We start from the raw sequence: 26,351 nt of genomic DNA on the forward strand, positions 1-26,351 counted from the left end.
AGCCAGCAGGTTGGGCAGCATGTGCTCAGTGTGCAAGAGATGCAGTAAGACAGGTTATTTGGGGCAGGGCAAAGCTCGCTTCTCAAGAGGCAAGCCTCACTATGCTCCACCCAGGGCTCTTTGGAGCGAGGCCACAGTCTGCAGGTTTCAGAGGAACACTGGGATTCTCCTCTTGATGATCTTGAGGCAAGGGGACTCCCAATGATACTTCACTCCCACTCCGCTCTGCAAGCTTGGAAGAGCTTAGCCTGTAACTTGCAATAAGCAGCTCTGCAGTGCAAGCTCTTTCATCACAGGAAGTGCTTGGGTATGTGCATGACAGTGCGAGATGCAGTAAAGGCTGCCAATCTCTTTCCTGTTGCAGCTTTCAAAGGCGCAAGAGCTTTGCTAGAACAAAATTGGCCACCTAGATGCACAGACAGAAAACCCCATGCACGTTGAATGGACTGGGAGAGGATGTGGCTGTGTGCCATCCATCCAACACCTGCCTGCCACTATTCAGGGCCATAACTAGGCAGAACACTTTCTGGGGACCTTAGGTGGAAGCAGGAAGACTGCATCTTGTCATTTCCCTGAGAAGGCAAGTATCGCTTTGTTTCCTTACTGCTCAGGGCAGGAATTCTAGAGACTTCACTGCCAGCCAAGGTAGTCACAGTATTAGAAGAAATGACAGCAACAGCCAGAGGGTGAAAAATCTGTAGTCGCTTCTGTCTTCTAGTGTCCTCAACAGTCACGTGATGGGATGTAGGGCTCTGGTATTGTTGCTTTTCTGCAATCCTCCCTCTTAACTCTCTTGCTTGGCAGATGGAGTTGCACCACAAACCCAGGCCTGGAACGGAAGCCCCATCCTTACTGAGGTCCTACAGATGGCAGACACTTCCCCGGAATGGGGAGAAGGAGACAGAGCTGAGTCCTCATAATGCATCAGGAGGCAGTAGGCGCAGGGGCAAACTGCAAAAATGGAAGCGAGTGCAAAGCCAGCCAGAGAGCGAACTTCCTCTGTCCTGCCGTGAGCAGCAGCCACCATCAGGAGCCCACCCAGACCACAGAGCCCCTGCTAAGAGATCTGTCTTCCAAAGAGCTTTCTCGACTCCTGCCAAGATGCCTAAGGGCCCAGAGGGGAGCAGTAAGCTGAGTATAAGGAAGTATCTGCGCTCTATGTCCCACTGGAAGAGCCAAGAAGGTGCACCCCGATCAGAAAGGGAGTCCAAGGAGCCAAGCAAAGGTAAGAAAATGCTGCCGCTGGTGACCTTGCAATGAATCAGGTTTGGTCAGTGCCTTGTACTAGACTGGGTAATGGGACTTCCTTAATCTGTGGAACTCCTTGTCACAAGATGTTGTGATGGCATCTGGCCTGGATGCCTTTAACTCATTTCTGCCCAACCCACAGGTGTACACATTTGATCCCTGTTGCGTATATGCAATGTTGGGCAGAAATGGTTTAAAAGGGGACTGGACAGATTTATGCAGGGCAAGTTCATCAGTGGTTACAAGCCATGGTGAATGTATGTAGTCTCTGAGTTTTAGAGCCAGCCTATCTCTGAAGCCAGATGCAAGGGAGTGCTATCTTGTTGACTTCATTGCTTCCTAAGGCATCTGGTGGGCCATTGTGAGATATAGGAAGCTGGCCTAGATGGGCCCTTTGCCTAATCCAGCAGCGCTCTTCTTAGGCTTTTCTGTTCTTAAGGGAGCCCACTTGTCGGTGTTGAGCTGGTCCAAAGTCGAGAGTGGTTCAAAAATGTTCCCTCCCTGTGGACTGGTGTAGTTACCCCTTAACACATTTCTGGATCACTCCATTGGTTGCATCTTCCAACCTGAGGTTCCTGAGGCAGGGCCTGGTGACGTCACCAGACTGCTGACTCTTGAAAGATGGGGAAATAATATGGTGCCAGGGCAGAGCTAGGAGGCAGGAGCAGCAACTTCAAAATTTCCTGAGGTTAATTTGGCCACCAGACCAACTGAGAAAACAGCAAAAAGCTCATTTCTGGCAAACTTGCACTCGGGCCCAATCTTATCCAACACTCCAGCACCAGTGCAGCTGTACCAGTGGGGCATATGCTGCATCCTGTGGGGGTGGGGCACCCAAGGAGGCCTTCTCCAGGTAAGGGGATGTTTGTTCCCTTTCTCTGGGGTTGCAGTGCAGCTGCACCAGCACTGGAAAGTTGGAGAGGATTGGGCCCTCAGTCTGCAAACAGTAATTGCATGGGGCTGAAGCACTTACAGTATTTTGTATTCACAAGATCACATGTGCAGTCCCTGGCATCTCAACGCAAAGAGAAGAAGTCCTTCTCTGTGATTGGACTTAGACCTGGAAGATTAAGCTTCAAATCCATGCTTAGCCATGAAACTTCCTGGGTGACTTTGGGCCAGTCACCTACCTCACATGGTTGTTGTGAGGCTGAAAGGAACTATGTACACCCCCCTGAACTGCTTGGAAGAAGGGCGGTATAAACATGTGAAAAATAAATAAAATGATAAGATGGAGCTGGGCGGACCAATAGTCCGAGGACCAGATGTGATATGAAATATTGTCAAATTTGGAGGCTATTTTCTTTTTAAATATCAGCCATGTTTGGTCCCAATCCAGACTGGAACCTTGGTACAAAATTAGAGGATGTTTAACCTTTACTTTGATGCTCTTTCCCCACTTTAAATCTTGAGCAGCTGGGGGCCCACATCAATTTTTTTGTTGGGGGGTGGGGTGGGTGGGTGCGATATTTCCTGTAGGGAAACAACACCAAGGTGACAGGTTAAATACCCTAAATCTCGGTACCACCCATCCAATTTGGATCAGACCCTTTCATGGCTGTTATAGAAAAAGAAAGTAACCCCTAAACCAAACCACTGTGTGTTTAATGTCACATCAAGTTTGATCCTCAGTATAAGGCAGCTTCCTGTGTTCATCAGATCAGTGGTATGTGATAAAAGTATTGCTTTAGGTTTGATCTCACAGAAATGAGAATTGTGCATTCCGGATCTGCGTAGTGTCACTTCACATGCAGAATTTGGTGCTTGGTGCAGAATGCAGCACCCCAGTTCAGCTTTTTTTCCTTTCAAAGCAAGGTTCTCTAGCCCTTAAGGCTGATATGTTTGAAAACCTGAAGGCAGCGCCAGATGAAAGCCCAGAACTCAGCACAGAGCTAGTGGGGACATGGAACTTCGGTGCTTTGCATAACTGCTTTGTCCCTCTGTGTTAGACTATATGGAAATATGCTGAATTGGCATATTTTGTACATTGGGTACAAAATTTGGATTGTTTTAGCTGAGCTGGCAAAGCCCTGGACTATCCTCATACGTGTTAATTATTGTGCAAAGGCAATCAGAGTGAGGTAGACATTCTCTGAATTTATTATATCACACATCCCTTAAAAGATGTGTGATATTTTATCTGTGCTGTCAGCATCTTCCCTGTGATGCTTGGAAGGCAATCCTCTTCATCTCTTCAGGAATTCTCTCCTGTCCATTTGTGGGCACCAAAAGTGTAGTTGAGGGGAAGTGGGGGGGGGGGGGGGAGGAAGTGGAGCTCTATAACTTCTATGGCAGAAGTGGTGATGTCCTCAGCAGGAGTGCTCATGTCCCGCCGCGCAGGGTGACCAGATACAATGGAGGGCAGAATGCCTCTACCTTTAAACATTGCATAGAAGAGGGAATTTGGGCAGGTGCAGCTTCTTCCATGTTGAGCTGCTCCTGCCCAAATTCTCTCTTCTATACAATGGTTAAAGGTAGAGGAATTCTGTCCTCCATTGTATCTGGTCAGCCTGAATCCTGCCACTGAAACTTTTTTCAAAAGAACCTTAGCAAGAAGAAACTGAGACAGTTTGGAGGCAAACTGAGACATTTGCCTAGGGTTATATGTCATGTCTTTCCCAAAGTCTACCTGAGAGACAGCGTGTAGCAGCACATGTCACATCAAGGCTAAAATCCTATGCAAATTTACCAAGGAGTAAATCCTATTGAACACAGTGGAGGAGGTTGAAAAGAGAGATTTCACTTTGATGAGAAGCGATCCCAGGCTGAACTAGGAACCAACCAGACAAGGATCAAGGAGGGTTTCTTTCTGAAACAACATACAGCGCACAGAAGGCGGCAGCCTCCAAGTGGAGGGAGAAGAGGGCGGGGTGGCAGCAGCCACTCTCGCAGCTGAGCAACTCCCGTTTCTTCTGCTTTAAAAAAAGCGCAGAGATGGGCAGAAGATGGGCTCATATTCTGCCCAGGGTTGTGACTGTATGGTTGCTAGAGGACATCCCGCACCTCCCCTTTGAGTTCCTGGCGCCTCCCTAAAGAGCCATGACTCACAGTTTGAATAACACTGCATTAGCTGGTGTCCTTGATCAATTGAAATTACCGAAGGTAATCCAGTTTAGTCTTAGTGACACATTGCTGAAGTTAGTGCTTGATGCCTAAATTCTTTGGCTTTATCATTGGAATGTGGTTTTTAGTTTCATTCAATTCTTGAGCTGCAAATGAAAACCCATTTTTATCCCCCCCATCTCCTAGCAATATTTAGGTGAGGTCTTCTTCACAATGCTCACTTGATCTGAGAATCATAAACTTGGAGACACTCTCTTTTCCCAATAGTTTCTTCTCTTTCAGGTGTTAAGCAAATGTTTTGGTGTTTAGATGATTGACAGAAGGCTCACTTGACTTCACTGAAAGGCTGTTTCCTCATGATCCTCATGATCTGTGTTTGCTTCATAAATCAGAACTTGTTTTGATGGCCCACACCAGCCCACACATCTTCCCTTAATGTGGCGCTTTTGTGGAATGTGGTTGCATGAAAGCCAGGCATGTTTGTGTATGTGTCATAGAGTTTATGTTGTTAGCTGTGTTGTTAGTGACAAGTGATGCAACCTCTCCCTTACTGTCACTGTGAGATTTTGTTTGTTAGGGTTAAAAAAGAAGTCTTAGGGAACTGAGTTCTCTCCCAATGTATAATTCCTTGTGAGGGTGCACACTGAGACACCTACATAGTAATCCTTCCACAAAAGGATTGCTCCCTCATCACCCTCTCTCTCAGCCCAGGATTTGAATACAGATGAACCTTAGAGCAGATCACGGCTTGCTATTCTTTTTCTCCCTGCAATCTCGGAAACTCATTTGACAGACATTGTGGCCACTGAATCTAATGGTGATGCAGTGATCTGTCTTGCTCCTTCTCCCTACATGCTTCTGCCTATTTCTTAATGTTTAAAGCAAAAACATTCATTCACTTAATTGTTATAAGGTGCATTAAAAAAATTGCAATGAACTTTTTGAAAGTAGAAAAACTGTACTAGGGTAGGAGGGAATTGATCACAGGAATTAAGGCCCAATTCTATCCAATTTTCCACGGCCGGTGCAGCTGTGCTGACAGGGCGTGCGCTACATCCTTTGGTGGAGAGATTGTCACAGAGACCTCCTCAAGGTAAGGGAACATTTGTTCCCTTACATTGGGGCTGCATTGCAGCTGCTCCAGTGCTGGAAAGTTGAATAGGATTGGACCTAGGCAGCCCAATCCTGAGCTGCCTGGGGCACGCGGCTGCAGTGGCACCAAGAACGGCTTCTGCCGCATCCTGCGTGCCTCAGCCTGCCCTGGGCGGCGCCTCAGGAGAAGGGGACTTTCGTAAGGTGCCAAGCCCCACACAAATGCCTTGAATTTGGTGGAGTGGAGCTCCATGGGACCCGCCTCCTTCCCTCCACCCGGCACGCCTCCCGCCCGCTCTTTCTCCGCCTCCTGCCTCCCCGTCATGCCTCCTCCCTGCCCCCCTCCCCGCTTCCGCTTACTGTGCCATGACTCAGTGGTCCATGAGACCGTCAAGCAGTGGAGGATGGGTGCCTGCCCGGCGCTAGCCCAGCGACGGCCAGTGCTGAGCTAGCACGGGCGCTGGCCTGGCGGTAAGCCTCGCAGTCATGCCTTACGGCATGTTTGTGACAGTGTGCTCTGGCAGAAAGCCGGAGTGCCGAGCTCAGGATTGGGCTCTTAGTCAGCAAGTACTCAATTCTGCACAGTCTTTTCTAGCTGGAAACCAGAAAGACCTTGTTTCATTCAAGTCAATCTTGAAAAGAAGGCTGTATGTCTATGCATAATGTACTGTGTGCTTTTCCAGTGGGCTCACAGCTCAAGTTATGTTTGCCTGGACAGACTCAGAGGCATCATTTACAGGTGTATCATTAATGAGATCTAGGGCAGTTGTGGTTTTCAGTGACTGTGCAGAAAGTCCCTGAGATGCACTTCCTTCCTGCTTATTTTCAAATCTCATAGGAAATCAAGGCTGGCCCATCTGTTAAGCGAGGTGATGTAGGTTGCAGCAGCAGCCACAGATTGCAGGGGAGTGAGAAGGCGATATATACAGTGTACCCTTTACTTCATGTCTGCCGCTATCACCACTTCGTTCCAGCCTGACGCAGATGCAACTCATAACCATCCGCTTTCCATTCACTAACAGCGAGTTAGAATCAATTGCCTCTTTACCTTTTTCCAGGCATGGTTTCTTGGACATGGAAGTGCAGGACTTCTGGTATGATTTACAGCAGTGGTTCCCAACCTTTTGGAGCCTGTGGACCATTGAGGCAAACATTGAAGTTGTAGTGGATCGCATGCTACCCCTTCCATCCCCAACACACACAAAAAAATACAATTCAATCTGGTAGTCCATGGGGGAGCGCTCAGCAAGACACTGGAAATGCCAGCAGTGGGGTTCCATTCTCCGCCCTCTCTGATGGTCCATGGGGAAGCATCTCACTGAGTGAGTGCTCCTCCACAGACTACCAGAAAGGGTGAAGAATGGACCTTCCCACAGCTGGCAATTCAGCAAGCATTGGACCACCAGAGAGAGCAGACCAGAGAGGGCAGAGCCTATAGCCACAGCTGGCACTTTAGTGGCACTCTCTTGGTGAGACACTAGAAGTGATCAGTGGTGATCTTTTTTGTTCTGAGACCTCAGGGACCACTTCTCAGGGTCTCATGAAACACCTGTGGTCACCAGTCTACAGGTTGGGAACCACTGATTTTCAAGGACTGTGTGAACAAAGGAGTGCCTTTGTTTGCGCCGTCCCTTTAAATCAAATGTGATAGGCCTTCACTTCCACAACTGAAGAAGCCACGAGAGGAGCACAATAAGTGGTTGATTTTTTTTTTAATGTGCAGAGGTGGTGAACCCGTGTGACATCAGCCAGAGTTCCGGTTTCTGCCACCTCTGCATGTAATTTGCAGTTGATTATAGCTGTACAAAAGCTAAGCTTGGTAGATCTCAGTGCAAACACTTTGCGCTATGGTTCCTCTTTGAGAACATTAAAATCAACCTTCTAAAGACTCAGATCAAAACTAACATAAGTACATAAGAAGAGCTCCGCTGGATCAGGCCATAGACCCGTCTGGTCCAGCTTCCTGTATCTCACATTGGTCCACCAAATGCCCCAGGGAGCACACAAGACAACAGACACAACCTGCGTCCCAGTGCCCTCCCCTGCATCTGGCAATCAGAGGCAGCTTGCCTCTGAAACCAAGAGCTTACACATACCTACTATGACTTGTAACCCGTAATGAACTTTTCCTCCAGAAAAATGTCCAATCCCCTCTTAAAGGCATCCAGGCAAGATGCCATCAATACATCCTGTGGCAAGGAGTTCCACAAACTTATTACACACTAGGTAAAGAAATATTTTCTTCGGTCTGTCCTAACTTTCCCAACACTCAACTTTTGTGGATGTCACCTGGTTCTGGTGTTATGTGAGAGGGAAAAGAGCGTCTCTTTATCCACTCTGTCCATCCCTTGCATGATTTTGTATGTCTCAATCATGTCCCCCCTCAGGCGCCTCTTTTCTAGACTGAAGAGACCTAAACGCTATAGCCTTTCCTCATAGGGAATGTGCCGCAGCCCAGCAATCGTTTTGGTTGCTCTCTTTTGCACTTTTACCATCTCCACTATATCCTTTTTGAGATGTGGTGACCAGAACTGGACACAATACTCCAGGTGTGGCCTTACCATCAATTTGGTATTACAAATCGGCACTTACAACGGCATTATATTAGCTGTTTTGTTCTCAATACCTTTTCTAATGATCCCAAGCATAGAATTGGCCTTCTTCACTGCCGCTGCACATTGGGTCAACACTTTCATCGACCTGTTCACCACCACCAACCTAAGATCTCTCTCCTGATCTGTCACAAACAGCTCAGAACCCATTCGCCTATATGTGGTTTTAATTTTTTGCCCCAATGTGCATGACTTTACACTTACTGACATTGAAATGCATCCGCCATTTTGCTGCCCATTCTGCCAGTTTGGAGAGATCCTTCTGAAGCTCTTCACAATCTCTTCTGTTCTTCACCACTCAGAAAAGTTTGGTGTCATCTGCAAACTTGGTCACCTTGTTGCTCAACCCTGTCTCCAGGTCATTTATGAACAGGTTGAAAAGTACAGTTCCCAGGACAGATCCTTGGAAACGCCACTTTCCACTTCCAACTAAGCAATTTATAATTTATCCATCCCTCTAAGGATACCGGCCAGGACATCTACTCTGGCCATCCAGCTTCCACAGCGGGCCTTCTAGTCTGGACCAAAGTACTGTGTTTTGTTTAGTGAAAGGCTCCTCCTTTTTCCCTTCTGTATTTCTTACTTGGCAGGTGTCATTATGGTGCTATTCTGAAGACCTGATATTTTTGTGCTAATGTTGACTCATGCACATTAATGCAAATATGAGACATTTTCCATGTCTATCGCAGTCCAAGCTGTTTATAGACCAGTCACTAGAAAGCACGGAACAGGAGCCTGGAGGCTTCCTGAGCAAGCTCTTAAGCTAGAACTGAATAAAAATGCAAACACAGCCAAGATTTTCGACACAGCTGCTAGGATCCCTCACACACAGGCTGCCACCTTACCTCCAAATCAGAGGGCAGCCTGCTTTTAAGAACATGGTAGTGAAGTCGTTGGAAGATGCCCTTGTTTGTTTATTTGCATGGGGAACCAAGCTTGGGAACACTCCAGCATATGATGAGGCCAAACTTGATGTGTTCTTGGGACAGAAAGCTGAACTGACACATGGCAAACCAAAACCTCAGCATGAGCAAGGTTGTTTTGCCTCCCACAAATCTCCTCTGTTGACCACCCTTGATGATCTCAGCATTCTTCGCAGCTGCTATTATGGCATGCCGTGCCAAATGTCAGGAGACCTGCAGCAGGTGGCTCTCCATTGAGTCATTTTCCTACCACAAGATGTCCGGTCTTTGACTAATCTCGAAAGCAGTGGGAGTTCAGATGTGCAGTCTCTTCTTTCAATAGCTGGTTATCAGTTCCTTTCTGTCTATATGTCCCACAAGCCCCCTCCTGGTGTTGGAGCCAAGAGTTTTGTTTCCAACAGTCATATACCTTCCACTTGGAAGGTCATCTAATCCAATGGGCTGCCCCCTTGATCCCTGCTCCCACCTGCTCTCACTTACCAATGATGTGAAGCAGGGTTGTGATACATCCAGCATAATAACATCATGACATACACTGAACATAAAATAGCAAACCAAAGGTCCATCTAGTCCAGGATCCTATTTCCCACAGCAGCCAGCTAGTCCCTATGCACCGGTCCCTATACAGATAGCTGGGGGCCCAACTCCTCCATATTTTGAGAATTATTCATTCACTTCTACTCTCTGCTTCCAGTTCTTTAGCTGTTGCTGATCCATAAAATTATTCCTCCTGTTGTTTCATACTACTAAGTTTACAGAGGAGCTTTTGGAAAGGGGCTCTACAAAAGCTGATTTGATGTCTCTAACTGTATGTCTATTGGATAGCCTCTCTCCACATACTTGTTGAAACTCTGAAAGAACTCCAAAAGGTTGGTGAGGCAGGACCTCCCTTTGCAGAAACCATGCTGATTCTATCTCAGCAAGGCTTGTTCTTCTCTATGCTGAATAATAACATTTCCGCCAATGTTTTAGAATAGACATTAACTGCCCAATCTTATCTCTGCGGAGAGATAAGTATTCTCTCCGGAAATATCTCTGCGGAGATATTTTTACCTATCTCTCCCCCCCTCCCCCCGACATCCTAACATGCAGTGCTGCATGCAATAGACTGGTGGGGATAGGATTGGGCTGTTTGTGTAGGATTTTGGTTTCCTTTTCATGACTCTCTCCAGCTACACCCAGTCGCTCTAAGGCAGGATTATGCAAAGTTTGTTTGGGATAGCTAAATTGGCTATTAATTGCCAACTGCTATCCAAAGAAGAGGGTGGGGTGGGTTGGGCTGCTGGCATGGGTGGGGATGTATTTCGAAGATTCTCCCATGATGTTTCCTATATCAGAAGGCAGATTACTCTCCTCTGCTGTAAGCCTGGCCCCACTGCCCAAGTCCAAAATTTACATTGCATCCTTAGAGGCAGCTGGAGGCAACTATAAGTGGCAATGGAAGCAATGGCCTGGTGGTTTTCTGCCATGCTGACAGTGTCAACCAGTCCTTGTTCCCAATCTCTATCTGCACATGTCCGTGTAAGAGTAGGCAGGATTTCATTTTAGGGGCAAGAGAAGTTTGGCAGGCAGGCAACCCCTCCTTTCCCTCTGATGTCTTTCTTGGGTGGCAGCTGCTGATGGCGTGAAGAGTGAGATAGCAATCCGGGCCAGGAGAAGGGCCGTGGCAAATGAGGAGAGCAAGGTGCTAGTCCTTAAGCCTGACTTCCAGTGCCACAGCTCACAGTATGTGTCTTTGGCATCATTACCTATGCAGTGCAATCAGAACTTGCGCTGGCACAGGCAGACAAGCATGCCTACGCTGTATCCAGCTCAAGTTTCAGGCAGATAGAGGCTCGCCCCATGGCAAGGAGAAACTTTTCCCCTTACCCTGGGGAGAGCCACTGCAGTCCCAATGGGGCTACTCGGATCTGCACCACCTCAATCACTGTCGCAAATCCAAGCAGCCTGGGAATGCCCTGGGCTACCCGGGAATGGGGCTAGGATTCGGCATAACTGAACGGGAAGAGAAGGGGGGAGGAGGAGGGCTTAGCTAGAATATTGGAGAGTGAGAGGAACACAGGCTGGTGCAGCATCCAGTAAGCGGGACAGCTTTTTGCATGCCCCCTAAGGCAACCAGTGGACTTGAGTCGGCCCTGCCATTGGGGTGCCACAAGCGAAGACCATGAACTTGAGAAACACCTCCGTTGAGCCATCACAAAGAAAGGTTTCACAAATGACATATGATGTCACCTCAGAACTAGTCCCTGTGGCTTTGGTGGAATGGGCAAGTGGTTATCAAATGTGCAGCACCTCACCTCTGCAGCATCCCACTCTGTTTTATGTCCTCCTCCACTCTGTGGGATACTGCCATGGGAAATGACTTTGAGTGCCTTTCAAAACAGGGAGTGATATATCCACTATTTGGACTTCCAGTATGTGTGAACAGAGGCAGTAGAAGGGGGAGTGGGAAGCAAGGGCCAGAGGCCAGTGTAGAAGGAAAAATCACAGTGATAGGCCATGGTTACATAGTAGGGAGGCAAAAGTGCATCACACTCAGAAGCACTTTCTCCTTTATTTTTACGTCACAAGTCCAGTGCCTGAACTTTGGTATGTCCTTAAGAGTTCCACTAGTTATCTGTCCCCCATAATACATATCTCCATCTTTCTTCCTTCAGGTGATGAGTCTCCTGCCCAGTTGACCCAGTTGGGTCCATCAATAGCTAATGATGCTACTCTCTGGGATGTGGCCACGGTATCTCTGCTGGATCGACAAATAATGATTTTGGACAGAGATGAAGAGGTGAGGCCATCTCTGTATAGTAGGAGTGAGAGCAGTGGTGGTTGTCCGATGTGCTGCATCAAGTTCATTGTTCATTGTTGGCTTGCTTCATGGGAAATGCTAGCATGTGGCCCTTGGATCCTAAGCCCTGTAGTCCCGACATTAGTTTATCAGCTGCTTAAGGTGTCAGGTTTTCCAATGTTGCTGGAAAGCTCTCGTGCCCTTCCTCCTTCCCTGGCATGATCCATGTAAGCCTTCTGCCCTGGCAAGAGAAGGGTCCCTGGACCATGAAGCAGACTGCAGTGCAGTGGAATGGGAAAGAAGGCAGGTGCTGTGCATGATGTTCTGTTTGCTGTTTTAGGGTCTGCTCCAGGGCCGGAAAAGAACTAGCAGTTCCGTTTCAGAGTCAAGTTCACTGTACCCACCAGGCAGCCTGAGGGACTGTGGTGAGTGTTGAGAAGCTGCTATGTGTACACATGTTCACACACACTTATGTACACACAGTGCACCTCTGGTTTCACCTTCTTGAACATACTCACATGTGTCTGTCCACTGTCATGTACTTGCAATGCGTATACATTTGCTCTGTCAAATTCAACATACAGTTCAGCAGGACAGCTTTTGCTACAGCTTCCATATATGAAGGGGTGGGAATCCACCAGAAAGGGGCAGTGAAAACACAAATACGCTCAAGGCCAGGGTATCTTAAGGGTCCTGTATTTGCCACGCTCAGAGATCAACACAGTGGCATAGCTAATGATCGTGTAGCCCGGTGCCAAGCTCAAAAATGATGCCCCAAAAGTGATGTCATGATCAGAAGTGACATCATGCCTGGGCTTTAAAAAATTATTATTATTATTATTATTATTATTAGTAGTAGTAGTAGTAGTAGTAGTAGTAGTAGTAGTATTAACAATATTTGTATGCTGCTTTTCAACAAAAAGTTCACAAAGTGGTTTACAGAGAAAATCAAATAACTAATGGCTAATTAATTACATAAATAAATAAAAAGTGTGCCCTTATTGGTTAGAGACATTGTGCTGGGGTGAAGAGGGATGGTTATTCTCCCCCTGCTAAATATAAGAGGAGCACCACTTGAAAAAGTGCCTCTTTACCCTGTTAGCCTCTATACCCTGTATATATGGAAATGAGATCTGACTCATATTAACACCTTATTGGTTCCATGCTGTATCGTAACAACATCTCATTGGCTCTCAGAACAGTCAGTCTCAACTCAGTTTTGAGTTGAGGAAATCCACTTTTTGTTCCATAAGGCAGTTGTGTTTTCATTTTCTGGCCATAACTTTTGATAAATACAGATATTCCAAATTGGTTTGTTTCAGTGCATTCTGTATTAAATTACCTTTCCAATAAAATATAACATAATTACTCATAACGTGTTATTATTCCTAACATGATTATTCCTAACATGTGTTATTCATACATACCAAGGTTTTCACAATTTTCACTAGTGACAAGCTCATTTTGTGGCCACCCTAAAGCTCATTGCGCTGTGCAACTGCTACCCCCTGCACCCCCTTAGCTATGCCACTTGATCAAAGTGAATCAGTGCTTGTGAATCAGGCAGCTTTAGGTGGCATTAAAGACCTCTCTTGCATCCCTGCTTCGCATCTCTAGGGACCCTAGGAATGCATGCTAGAGGTGGTTTGGTGGGGAGCAGAAGGCAAGAGAGAGCAACCAGGAGGAAAGATTGCTGGATTTGTGTGAAAGGAGAAGCCATGGAAGGTGTGTAGTTTTGATGCGCATGTGCGATTTCTTTATTTCTGAAAAGGAAATGTACTTTCTGCCATGTAAAGTCACTGTGCTCTTCAGTTCCTCATTGTGTGGAGATGGGCTGCAGTAGTTCAAAGATTTTATACACTATATTACTTATTCATTGTATTTATATCCCACTTGACAGTTTCGAATAAAACTCTCATGGTACTTAATAAGAATGAAGAAAAACCACTCTGCACATGATCAGACACTATTCTGCTGATTTTTATGTAATTTAACATTGTATGCTGGTGGAGGAGGTACGTCTGCTTCGCTTTTGCTGCCCCAGATGGTTCTGCAGGCGAGGGGGGGCACTTTACATGGGCATTCAACTCCTGAAAAACTTTCCGTTTTGCACCCCCCTCCAAGTATGCCGGTGATTCAGAAGGGAATTCCACTCTGTTACCCCAGGGTAGTGAGAATAGGATTGCTGTCCTACTTAGCCTAATAGTTTACCTTTCTGATCACTGTGGGACGGACTTACTAAATGTAAGGGACTCTGCTACGGTACTACTTCTAATTTGTCTGCACGAAAATACCCCAGAGACCATCTCTCTTCCTGTGAGCCTCACATGGGCCCTGCTCCTTTTGCCTTCACTGTGGGAAATTAGAATGACATGTACTCCAGTGGCAGAACTTTTAATGTGATAGCCTGGAGTCTGAAATAGGCCCAAATCCTAACCAACTTTTCAGCACTGGCATGGCGGTGTCAGTGGGGCATGTGCTACATCCTGCAGTTGGGTGGCACTCAAGGAAGCCTCCTCAAAGTAAGGGAATGTTTGTTCCTTTACCTCAGAGCTGCATTGCGCTTATGTCAGGGCTGGAAAGTGGGTTAGGACTGTGCCCATAGTTAAATATCTAGATTTTCAGATAGTACTTTCCTCCCTGATTTTAGAAAGAGCGCATGACCCAGCTTTTCCAAGAGGCCTTTCCATAGGTGTTTTACTTTGCATGTTTTATTGGATGACAAGTTTCAATATGCAGCTGCTGTTTGAGATGGAGTTTTTAGATTACTTGTACTGTTTTGTAAACGTGTTTTGTTTTTTCAGTGTCGTAATGCACTTTAAACTCTGGGAAGGTAGCAGTAAAATATGTTGCAAGAAATGAGTCAAATAAATAGGGGCTGTATTAAGTAGGTAAATGTTATGGTGTTCCTGCCTTGCAGGCCTGCAATCTGTGTTAGACAGACAAGACGGCGAGTCCAGGGATTTCTAGTGAGAGTAGCCCCCATGGCTGTGGGCCAAGCAGTGTGTTAAATTAGTCACATGGTGTGGCTCTAGAGGCCTGATTTTTGTAATACAGGTATAACCTAATTATCCACGGACTTTTTTTAACCTGTGGTTTTATCTCAAAGTGATGAGAAGGCCCCTTTAAATTAAAGGGAAAAAGTCATTTAACAATAGCCTCTGTAATGCTGAAGTGGGCATTCAGAGAGGGTTAATTCAGAGAAGGCAGCCAGCTGGCAATCTGTCAATCATTCTCCTTCCAGGCACTTAGAACAACTTCACCCCTAGGCAAGCCAACCCCCCCTTCCCTCTGAGCAAGTGAAAGAACGCAAGTCATTATCAGCTCTTCAGATTCTTTCCCTACGCTGGGCACCTTTCTTTCACTCTTTCATTCTTTCACTCGCTGGCTCTGAGTGAAGCCTTTCTAAGCGCCTGGAGAGAGACTGATTGATAGCTTGTCTGCCTAATGATTCTGTCTGACATCACAAAGGTCAGCAAGGCTGTTTTTAAATCATCTAGCAAAGGGACATTGTTTTTTAAATGGATTTGCTTTAATGCAATTTTTGCCATCCACGTGAGTTCTGGGAACAGAACCCTTGAAAATAATGAGACTCAACCTGTATATATAGCGGGGTGGTGGTGATGGGTAGAATCTGAATCAAGACTGTAACAAAGGGGAGGGGAAGAGGCTTTAATTCTTTCTGCAACAGTGTTTCCTTCCAGTCTGACTCTCGTCCCCCAGCTATTATGTCCTATGGGAGTTTCCAGAATGGGACCATGGCAGGAACAAAGCCCTTTCTTTCCACACTGTCAGCCTAGTCCAGTCTACCCCCACAGCTGTGGTTTATGTTACAAAAATCAAGCCTGCTGGGCCAAATTATGGCTTTAGCATCATGTGTAGTTTGGCCCCTGGATGAGTTTCTAGGCCTTTGCCTGCTGACTTCCCACACCTCCTGTACCACACATACTGCCACAGAGGCCCACAGACACTAATGTAGGAGAGCCAGGTTCTGGTGTTAGAGCTGGAAGAGCCAGGTTCAAATCCTCGCTCAGTCACAAAATTTCCTGGGTTACCTTGGGCCAGTCACTCTCATTTAGCCTCACCTACCCCACAGGGTTGTTGTGAGGATAAAAAAAGGAGGGGAGGAACCATGTACACCACCCTGAGTTCCTTGGGGAAAGGGCCACATAAAAATGTGTGTGTGTGTGGGGGGGGGGGGGAATCTACTCTCAAACAAGGATGCCAAGCTACATAATTAATAACAAAGCTGCATTCTGACATCTAACCAATACTAGAATTTGAAAAACCAGTAAATAACCAGGCCCACAACTGCATTTTTCAGATATTATATTAAGGATGTGGGGGGGGGGGGAGCAGGATCATGTGCAGCATCCCTTCTTGTGTATTTGTTCAACCTTTATTTGGCGTAAGTATCTGGTAAATAAGGTCTCTCAACAGATACCATACCAAGAATAGAGACCTAAGCAATACACACGCACACGCATACGCACACGCACACACACATGGGACTCACTAGCCTGGAAAGGCAGCTCATCTGAAAGAAGGAAAACTCTGATCCCAAACCTCCACTGCCTTGTGGCTACATCCAATTAAGGAAAAGGCTTCAGGAGTCAACCTCGAGGCAAAATCAGGAGCCAGAGTCCCTGAGGCAGTTCGCGGCTGAACAGAGTCACGTTCTGGCAACTCCTGCAATGCCACTGGAACCAACCGTATTGGCTTCTGCCTTTCCATTGGACCATTTCAGTGACGTGGAGAAGGGGGATTTGCTGCATGGGTAACAGTCTATCCTCCATATCTACTTTACCCAGGCTTCGCGCACTGGAGAGGACACTGTTCCAGAACCACTATTCAGAGTGCGATACCATAGTCTTCCGAGACTGAAGGATGCCAACATTATGTGCACACATAAATGTACACACAAATACATACAAACATAACATTATATGTATGTGCATATATTATTTTAAAAACAGAAAACAGCTGATTACAGACTTTGCCAGGATGTGATCTACTCAAAGATTACTTGGGACCAACAGCTTGGCTTGGTTCAAGTTACTCAGGTTTAGAAACTGTGCAACTGAAAGGGTTATATGCTTGTTATCACCCCCCAGCAGGTATTGAATTATAGCATTCTCTGAATGCCTTGTCTTAGCACTGAGCAAGGGAGAGAGAAATTGATGTCTTAGCGCTTGATATTTAGGACAGCGCAGCATAATGTGCATAGATGATTCTACTTCGCCTAAGAAGCAGTTACACAAACGTTCTCCCCTGGAGGCATTTCTAAATCTGCTGAGTAGGTCATTAGAGGGGGTCACATTACAACGTGCCAGAGTGAAAGCCCTCCTCTCCGGGGGGCATATTAGGAGGGACAGATATTTTGGTTGTTGACCAAATGTAATGTTAAGTTGGAAATTCAATGGGGAACATTTTTTTTGTGCTGCGCCTAAAATCTCTTGCCTCTCTATGTCATGTAGTCTGGCTGTCATAAGCCTGATAATAACCTCAGGAGAGGGAGCCCCTTGTAGTTCAACCTCAAGTTCCATCTGTTGGGTTTTTTAATAGAATAGGACTAGGCAAGGAGTTATCATTGGGTCAGCCAACAGCCCCTTTAGCAGCAAATCATGATCAGCCCTGAAAAAGACTGTGGCCCAGTATTTTAAAAAACTGGACCATGCATGCAGCTCCAATCTATGTTGACCTGACTCCAGGCAGAGTGCTGCATATGGAACACAATGTGGTAAGCCAAAAATTTTGTAAAGAAATTTAGATTGGACCCTTTCAATTGCATCATTTAATGCCAGCATCCATACAGGGATGCCATATAAAATTTGAGGTATTACTTTGGCATTAAAAGCTTGCAAAGCAGCTGGTACGAATGAGTTGCCCCAAGAAAAGAAAAAATGAGTTACAGCTTGGACAGCTGGTTTGGATGAATTAATTGCAATCGAATGATGGGAGGATCAGGAATGCTTATAATGAAACCGAAGGCCAAGGTACTGGAGTTCCTTGACCTGCTGTATTAGTTTTCCATTGAAAATCCAAGGCTGTGGTTTCCATGAGTTCCCAAAAACCACTATTTTGGACTTTTCATAATTGTCTGCAGAGAGTTGCAAGATATTCAATACAGGTTTTAACCAGTCTTTGTAGGCCTATTTTTGTACAGGAGATTAGAGCCATGTCGTCAGCATATAAAAGTAAAGGAAAGTATACTGATCCCAATTTGAGACAATGCATGTCAAACTTTGTTAGAAAGAGGGTCAAGTCATTGATGAAAAGAATAAACAAAATGGGTTCCAGCACACAACCCTGCTTGACCCCCTTGTTGATTGGGATTGGAGCTGAGAGATGACCCTGTGGAGATAATTTCACTTGGCAAGAGACAATTAGGTGGAGGACACAAATTAATTATAATAATCTTTTATCGAGTCCCATCTTCTCAAGTTTTTCCTAGAGTCTGTCTCTATCAATAGAATCAAAAGCTGACTTTAGGTCCAGAAATGCCACATAAAATCGAGATTTATTTTGAGTCACCTGTTTGAAAATTAAGTGGGACAATATTACACAGTGGTCGACTGTGGACTTGTTTGGCCTGAAGCCTGCTTGTTCTGGGCCTATGATGTTGTAATCGGATATCCAGGAAGAGAGTTTCCTCAGTAAATGGGATGTGTACATTTTCCCTGCAACATCCAGAAGGCTTATCAGCCTGTAACTGGAAGGAAAGTTCTTATTTCCTTTTTTGAAAATAGGGACCAAAATTGATCTAGTCCAGGATTCTGGAATTACTCCAAATTTATCAATTCTTGTAAATAATTCTGCAGTGATTGGAGCCCACCAATAAGGTGCTGCTTTATAGATATTGGATGGAATTGTGTCTGGGCCAGCTGCTTTACCCTGTTTCAGCTGGTTAATAATTGAGATGACCTCATCCAGCTTGACTGTGGGCCAGTCTGGGAGGTCTGGCAGGATACATGCCTTAACAACAGAGATAGATTTAGATTCATCAAAAAAAAAATTGATTTAAAATGTGATTCCCACAGATTAGCAGAAACTGTGGTTATACATTTTTATTGAAATTATCACAATACATTATATCTTCAATAGATTCAAATCAACAATTTTCATTTCAATCACTACCTTTATCCCATTTCTACTCCCCACCTCCCTCCCCACCTCAGACTTCCCACAGCGTCTTTTACCATTTGCAAATTTAATTATTTATACCAAGCTAAATTATACCAAATTTATTTATTACCAAGCTAAACTCTTGTTCATTATGTAGCAATTATTATCATTCAAATAACCATAATAGACCCCTAACCTCCCAATTTTTCTCCAAATAAACTTTAAATTTATGCAATTCCGAGTAAAATTTCTCTGACATTTCCTCATTGAAACTTCTCGAGAGCTTATCCATTTCCATTATATACATCATCTTTTGTAACCATTCATCTATATCGGGGACTTTATCTTGTTTCCAGTACTTTGCATATACCATCCTTGCTGCAGTCACCATATACCATAAGGCTCTATCATTAACTACTATTTTCTCCAGATTTAAACCTAACAGAAACAATTCTGGACTTTTATAAACTGTATACCTTAGTACCTTCGTAACCTCTATATGTATTTCTGACCAGAAATGTTTTGCTTTTTTACACGTCCACCACATATGGTAGAATGACCCCTCATATTCATGGCATTTCCAACATTTGTTTGATAACTTGTTATTCATATTCGCTAATTTTTTTGGAAGCAGAAACTGTGGTAATACCGATTGGCTCTTTATGAAAAACAGCCTGATATTATTTGCCAAAAACTCTTCACATTTTTAGATCTAACAGTGTTAATTAAGAGTGACCATCTTACTTCTGCAATACGATGGATTGAAACTCTCAGCATCCTTCAGGTGGGCAGTCAGCTTGAAATATTGGTGTAAAAGTGGTCTACTATTAGTATCTCTGAATTTTTTATAAGTGCTGCGAACAGCAGTTTTCAGAGATAAGCAGATCTGATCAATCTTGGTAGAATCATCTCTCCAACCCTCAGCTCTTTGGGGTGAAGGGATCTGACCTAATATATTCAAGAGAGTGGATATTAGGTCCTCAAAAAAGAGGATAATCCCTGGTTGATCCAAAGCAGACAACTGAGGGATTTCCTTTGTTTATATCAATGCACAAAATATATCCTTAGAATCTGAGTCCCATTTAATTCTTTTTGTTATGCTTGAGTAGCCAGCTTCCTCCTGGATATTAGTGTTATGGTAACAATTTGGAAAATAAAATGAATCACACATCAGAGGTAGGTGGTCACTAGAATGAGGATATCCAACACAAAAGTTAGCTAACTGTAGAAGGAGTTGGGGGGGGGGATGGGACCAAAATGTAATCAATGACACTTGCACCTCTAGATGAGATGTGAGTGAATTCTCCATTATCGCCGAAAACGTCTAGGCCGTTTAGCCAAATAAGGCCATAGGTAATACAGCATTTGGCTAGAAACTGCCCCGCAGCATTGATCGTTCTGTCTTTCGATTGCCTTTCAAATAAGCCGGGCTCTGGCAATATCATATCAGTAGGTAAATCCCAAAGTTGATAAAAGATGTCAGAATTTTGCCCCACCCTGGAGTTCTCCTTTGATTAGTAATTTATAAGATGGGAATTTACCAGTCAGGTCATTGATTATACCACTAAGATATACCCATTGCTTTTCTGTTGCAGATTTATCTTTTAAAGGAGGCATGTATACATTGATTATCATTATGCTTTGGGGCATTAACTTCAGCCTGATCACTTGTATTTTGCAACAACTATCAGCCATAAATAACAACTCATACTTGAAAGCAGGTTTCACTAATATAGCAAGGCCTCCAACTGTGTGAACTTTTACTGCATTCTTCCGTGCAGGCAAAATATGGAAGAAAACCCTTCAAACTCGATAGGTCTAATTGCCCAAGTTTCCTGCAGTAAAATAACATCTCAGTCTCTTAAGACAGTGTCTAGCTCTTTTCCCCTTGTCTTTGCAAGCCAGCCAGCAATATTCCAGGACAGGATTTTCAGCTGGCCTCGTGGGATGCTCTGGGAGCAGTTGGGTAAGAGTCAATCTGATGGAATTGAAGTTGAGGGGATTTGAGGTCTAGACCCCTCTGGTTACTTATCACAAGTTGCTGTGTCCCAGACTCAAAGATAGAGTCCTCAGACAGTCTTGATTTGACTTCCAGGTTATTCAGCGGATTTGCTCCTACTGGGGCTGTTCCAGTTACTAAAAGGGATTGAGTATGGTCAAGTGTAGAAGATATCTGCAGCAGTTGACTAGACTGAATATCCTCTGGTGAAAGCTGAGGTGATTGTACTGTAGCTTCCTCTAGATCAGCAGGTGTTGACTGTTGTTTAGTTGGTGGAGGTGATTTGAGTGTCTCTGTTGCTGCTTCCTCCAACACCACATCCAGTTGGCTAGGGCCGCTGACAGTGGATATCTTAGATGGTAAGTCCAGAGGATTATAAGGCAGTTTAATAGGCTTAGGGATCCGAGCCACATAGTCAGATGATGATCCTGAGGAGGCAGAGCACCCATAAAAAGGGGAGGAGGACAAACCTCTCCCAGCTGGGGGCTCTTGATGGATCTCAGCCAGGAGAGACCACCTCTGGGGGGCACATCTGGGAAAGATGTTGGACAGTCTTGCGAAGGAGGTAAGCTCTTGGGAGGTGCAGAAGAACGGGGGTCAGCACGATGTCCGTTAATTCTTGACAGACCATCTCCACCTTCTTGACCGTCTGCAGCTGCTCCTGTCGGAGAAGAACTCTAAATGCCTCCAGGGCCTCCCTGGTCAGTGTGTCCTCATCGATGTCCAGCTGCAGCAGTAAATCTATAGACTGGAGGCTTGTGTCACGGCTGGGAAAGCCTTTCCCAGGTGACATCATAGTTTGTGGAGGGTTGTTAGACGGACGCTGAGGAACATCACTGGTACTTTTAATGTCCTCGGAGCTGAGCACAGAATTCCTTGAAGAGTGTTTCCTGTCACGTTCTGTGTCTATGTTGAGCATCTCATCCTGTAGCTCTGTGGGTGAGTTAGTAACCCTCTCTGGATACCTTATAGAAAGTGACTCCATATGATCCATCCTAACCAATTAGTCATTTGGAGTTTCAAGGGGTTGTTGGTTCAAACCTGAAGAGGAGGTTGATACCCTTTTAGCAGTCAACTCTGTAGGAAGAGGAAAAGCCAGAGGTGCAGGCTGATCCTCCAAGTTCCATGAGTTATTGGATTCTTCAACAACTTCCATAGTGTCAGTCTCAACGACCTTGAGCTTTGTTGAACAGTCTTCCCTAGGTTCTTCAGGCATTGTAGCCCCAGCAGCGTCAGCTGTTTCATCATTGTTCAAAGGATAACTTACTGACTTAGGTTCAGCTTCCCTCATTTGTTCCTGCCATGTGGCTGACATATGCATCAGATGGGCTCTGATGGGATAACCAGGGGAAGCTTTCCATGTATGTCTTTATCAGTTCCTGTGTATCGCAGGTTGGGAGAACGATTCAGCTTCGCTAAGGCTTCTTCTAGGCAGAGAGTTAGGCTGTGCAAGGTAGCTGAATCCCTTTCAATCATGTTCTTTATTATTTTGGGGCTCTGAGAGTTTGTTTGCTCCTTGGAGGAGGATGTTGCTGCAATCTTATCAGCTCTCTGGGCAAGCAGCCAGGAATCACTTTGTACAGGGTTAGGAGATGACGCAGTGGTCAGAGGCTTTGAGCTATGTGTGGAGGAGGGCAGCAGCTCTCGGTCAGAGTCTGAGAAATCGGAGAAGACTCTCTTTGCTGTTATTTTAAATGTGCCAAGGAACAGTCTCATCCAAAACAGAGTCAGGGGAATTGTAGAGGTGTCAAAGGACAAAAGGAGTCTGGTTTTAAAGGCAGAACTACTTAGCCATTGGGCACTTATCATATCGATCTGATTTAGTTCCATACATAAAAGTTTGCTTAAGGATAATTTTATACAGAACCTGTCCTGCCATTTTCCAGAGTTTACTGGCACTCTGCCAACTTCCAAGAGAATTTGGTTTGCTTGGAAACAGCGTGAGTGAGAGCCAGCAGTATTAGGAAAGGCAACAGGTTTAGTCCTAGGTTCTTTCGCAGAGACAGAGGCATCCTTGGACACTATCTGTGTGTGGCTGTAAACTTGTGTTGTTGCTGGGGAGCTGCCCTTAAGTCTTGGAGCTGATTGCTCCTGCAGCTTTTCCTGTAGTGCATCAGTTTGGGAAGATATTGACTTAAATTCTCAAAAGAGTGCCAGCACCATTCTAGCCGCAGCTAGGGAGTGATCACCCAGTAGAGTTAGGAGGCATGTGTTTCCTGATTCAAGGTCCTCTGGGTCCTTTCGGTCCCCTTGAGCTGGGTCTTTATCTCCCAGTGCACTCTCACAAGCACAAATATTTTGTGGAGTCACTTCAGGGCAGGACCCAGACTTAGTGTTTCCCAAATATAGTGTATTGTTACATTCTTCCCCTTCCAGATCAGATTCAGTCTCTAGACAGTCAGATTTGTTAAATGAAGCAGGATTGGGAGTAACACTGTCTCATTCCAAGATGTTATTTGGTCCAATCGAAGTTGTTCAGAGACCTTCAATGGAAAACCGCTACCAGCTCGCTGCCTTTTCCTCCTTCTGCCCATGTTTACAATCCAAATCAATACACAACAGTAGACACCCCAAAGCAGTGAAATAACCAGTATCAATGCTGCCAGCAAGATCTTCAGCAAGTTAAAATACCTTCGGAGGAGGAAAAAACTCCCACGTTGCCACTAAAGGTAAAATTGATAAGAGCTCCAGCAACCGGGATCTTGCTAGAGGGCAGCCATCTTCCTCTCTCCCCCTTATTGTGTATAACTGTATACACATAGGATCCATACACATGATACATTGGACAAATTGAGGTTGGGAGCAGAGAAGGCGCATTTAATCTTATTCTTCCTCTCTGTATCTGAAAAATGACAAAGGTCTATGTGCTATTGGCATCATCACCCTGAATCTCTAGGCTCTCCCTACAAAATGGCGGCACCAGGTTTTGTTCTGTCTCTGTCCATGGTCCACAACATTTTTCTCTGGCTTATCCTGACCCCCCACCCAGGGGGCCCTGTAATGTTTTACTCAAAAGTTGGCATTCCTAACCATGTGAGCTATGTCATCAGGCATGGTGTGGCATATAGCCCAATCATCCTCAAGGTAGTGGATTTTCGATAGCTCCCAAGTTGCACTAGTAAGTTGTAAATTGGGCCAATCAGTGAAATCCTTACTAAGATGAAGGAGGTGGTGGACCCAGCACAGTATCCCCTGGCACATAAAAAGGAGAGTTGTGGCAGCATGTAACAAATGTTTCTTTAAGTGCCTTGGAGTGAATATTTGTGAATATTGGTTTCAACTTTAGCCACACACCTAAGACATGGTTAGGCTGGCAAAGGGCTAGAATCCAAGATTTTGAAGCAACACTGAAGGGCTAGCAATTGCTGGTGCCGCTTTATTCCATCTGCCAAGTGTTGCCCCCTGCAGCCTACATGGCCTTTGGCAGCTAAGCCAGTCCACTTTGTTCCCACAGATATGTCTGTTGAGAGACGAAGCCTGCAAGATGCACAGGCCCCTGAAAAAAGGTCTTTCCAGGAATCTGCCTCTGGGCCACAACTCAACAATGTAAAGGTACAAAGACCCCCTCTGCTTGTGGCAGATTCAGGGACCCGAGGTGATACTTAAGGGGGTTGAGGGAGGGAAATTCTCTTTTCTTTTTGCATGTGGGAACTGAGAGCCTACATGATATAGGCTGAGTGTGTGAGGCTGGGCTGTGGGTGCCTTGGGGAAGGATTCCACCCTGGGAAGAGTACTGGACTCTTTGATCCCGTCCAGCTATGATTCCTTGCCTTGCTATGAGGAGGTTGCCCCAGACCAGAGCAGCATACAGGAGACCCTCACTATAGTTCATTCTTCCCCCTTCCCCAGGGATTGCTGTGGAGACGACTCAGAGAACGGAAGGGACGGATGCATGCCAAGTCTGACTCCTCAGTCACACTCCCTGCCAGTGGTGACAGGTAGGCCCCAAAGCTCTACACAGTGTGCACAGAGTGGCAGTTACTGCAGAGGAATATAATGCCAGAGCTCCGATGGCTTTCATTTATCATATTTTTGGGCACAAATTGATTTTCAGTCCTCATTTGCTCTTGCAAAAATCCCAAGTGGTGGGGTAAGGGCCAATTCACGAATCCGTCTTCTCATGATGAGCAAAGCGTATCCCTGTGACTGAGGAGGGCTATGGCAACTGATCTTGGGAACTTTCAAGCACATGCTGAAGTTCAACGGACTCAGCATGAAATGAGGAGCAACCGTTGTGGTCGCTAAATAAAGACATACTCCTTCACGTAGCTGTAGCAGACGTAACGGGAAACAAATACATACACTGCTGCATGTAATCCAAGAACTTTTCAAGATATGAAGTGTCTTCTGGTTCTTATATTAGGAAGATTCAAAACGGTCCATACACAGTAAGTGATGTTTCAGCAGTAGAGTTGGCAGCATAAATGATATACCTCTAACAGCTAATGATTGTTGCTCACTGCAATGTTCAAATTCTGTACATTAGCAGTGCAAGAATACATTTCACCAACGTAGGCCAACGGAAATAAGTATCTCTGCCAGTAGTAGTTACCTAGAAAAGTCTCTTAAAAACACTCTGGAGAACTACACTATAGGTACCCAACGGGGATGGGTATCCCTATTGTAGAACAGAGGTGTTAAGTTCGTTTCATACAGAGGACTGAACAGCATTGAGAGCACTGAGCATTGCTGAGCACTGGAAGTTATGTCATCAAGCAGGAAGTGACTTCCCTCCTCTGTTTTCCAAACATCTCTCTCAGGGTCTCTTTGCTCCTTCTCCTCCTCCTTTCACTCTCCCCCACAGCCTCTGCCTCCCAGCCCTCTTAGATCTCTCCCAGATCTGCTATGATCTGGCAGCCGCCACCACCAAGATTTAGTCTCCCACCAAGATTTTGGGTTCCAAAGTCTCACAAGACATTGGAACAGCATTGGAGGCCTCCAGACTTTGGCCAAGCAGAGCTCTGCAGCTATATCAGCTTTTGCAGGCTGGATGTAGAGCTTCCGTGGGCTGGATCTGGCCCATGGGCCTTATGTTTGACACTCCTTATAGAATTATGGGCCCAATTCTATTCTCTGTCAGCCTGCACAATGCAGCAGTGCCAATGGAGCACATGCTGCATGCTATGGGGATGACCAGACAGCTCAGGGGAGACCAGTAGACAGTCCCAGTAGACTACCCGGCCTCCAGTGGATCTCCTTGGACCTACGCCAGCTCTTTTGCTGGCTTAAGTCTGAGGAGACTCCTGGGGGTGTGTCCAGGCCAGGAAGGGTGATAGGGTCTTGGTATGCACAGCTGCTACTGAGATCCTCCCACTCCTGCCCCCAAACCACCTCTGGTTCAGCCTACTCTCTGTCCCGAGCTGCCCATAATCTTCCTTTATTTTGCCCCGCTGCAGACTCACCAGTGGCAGTACAGGACAGAGAAGGTTCAGCTGGCCATGGCCATCCATGCATGGCCTCCAGCTGCTTGCCTTGGTGGCCACAGCCTGCAGAACAGCACGGCTGCT

The 26,351-nt window shown here is 45.6% G+C and overlaps 1 protein-coding gene across 1 annotated transcript in view; it reads left to right on the plus strand.

Moving 5' to 3' along the window:
• The first annotated feature begins 804 nt into the window (after nucleotides 1-804).
• Nucleotides 805-26,351, plus strand: part of RASAL3 (RAS protein activator like 3) — a 43,453-nt gene continuing 17,906 nt past the window's right edge. The window contains exons 1-5 of the mRNA XM_066616301.1: nucleotides 805-1,225; nucleotides 11,596-11,720; nucleotides 12,061-12,145; nucleotides 24,299-24,396; nucleotides 24,694-24,782. Of these exons, the coding sequence (XP_066472398.1) occupies nucleotides 805-1,225; nucleotides 11,596-11,720; nucleotides 12,061-12,145; nucleotides 24,299-24,396; nucleotides 24,694-24,782 (818 nt within the window). The remainder of the gene's footprint in view (nucleotides 1,226-11,595; nucleotides 11,721-12,060; nucleotides 12,146-24,298; nucleotides 24,397-24,693; nucleotides 24,783-26,351) is intronic.

Source organism: Tiliqua scincoides, chromosome 2 (assembly GCF_035046505.1).
Source record: "Tiliqua scincoides isolate rTilSci1 chromosome 2, rTilSci1.hap2, whole genome shotgun sequence".
In the NCBI taxonomy this organism is placed as follows: domain Eukaryota; kingdom Metazoa; phylum Chordata; class Lepidosauria; order Squamata; family Scincidae; genus Tiliqua; species Tiliqua scincoides.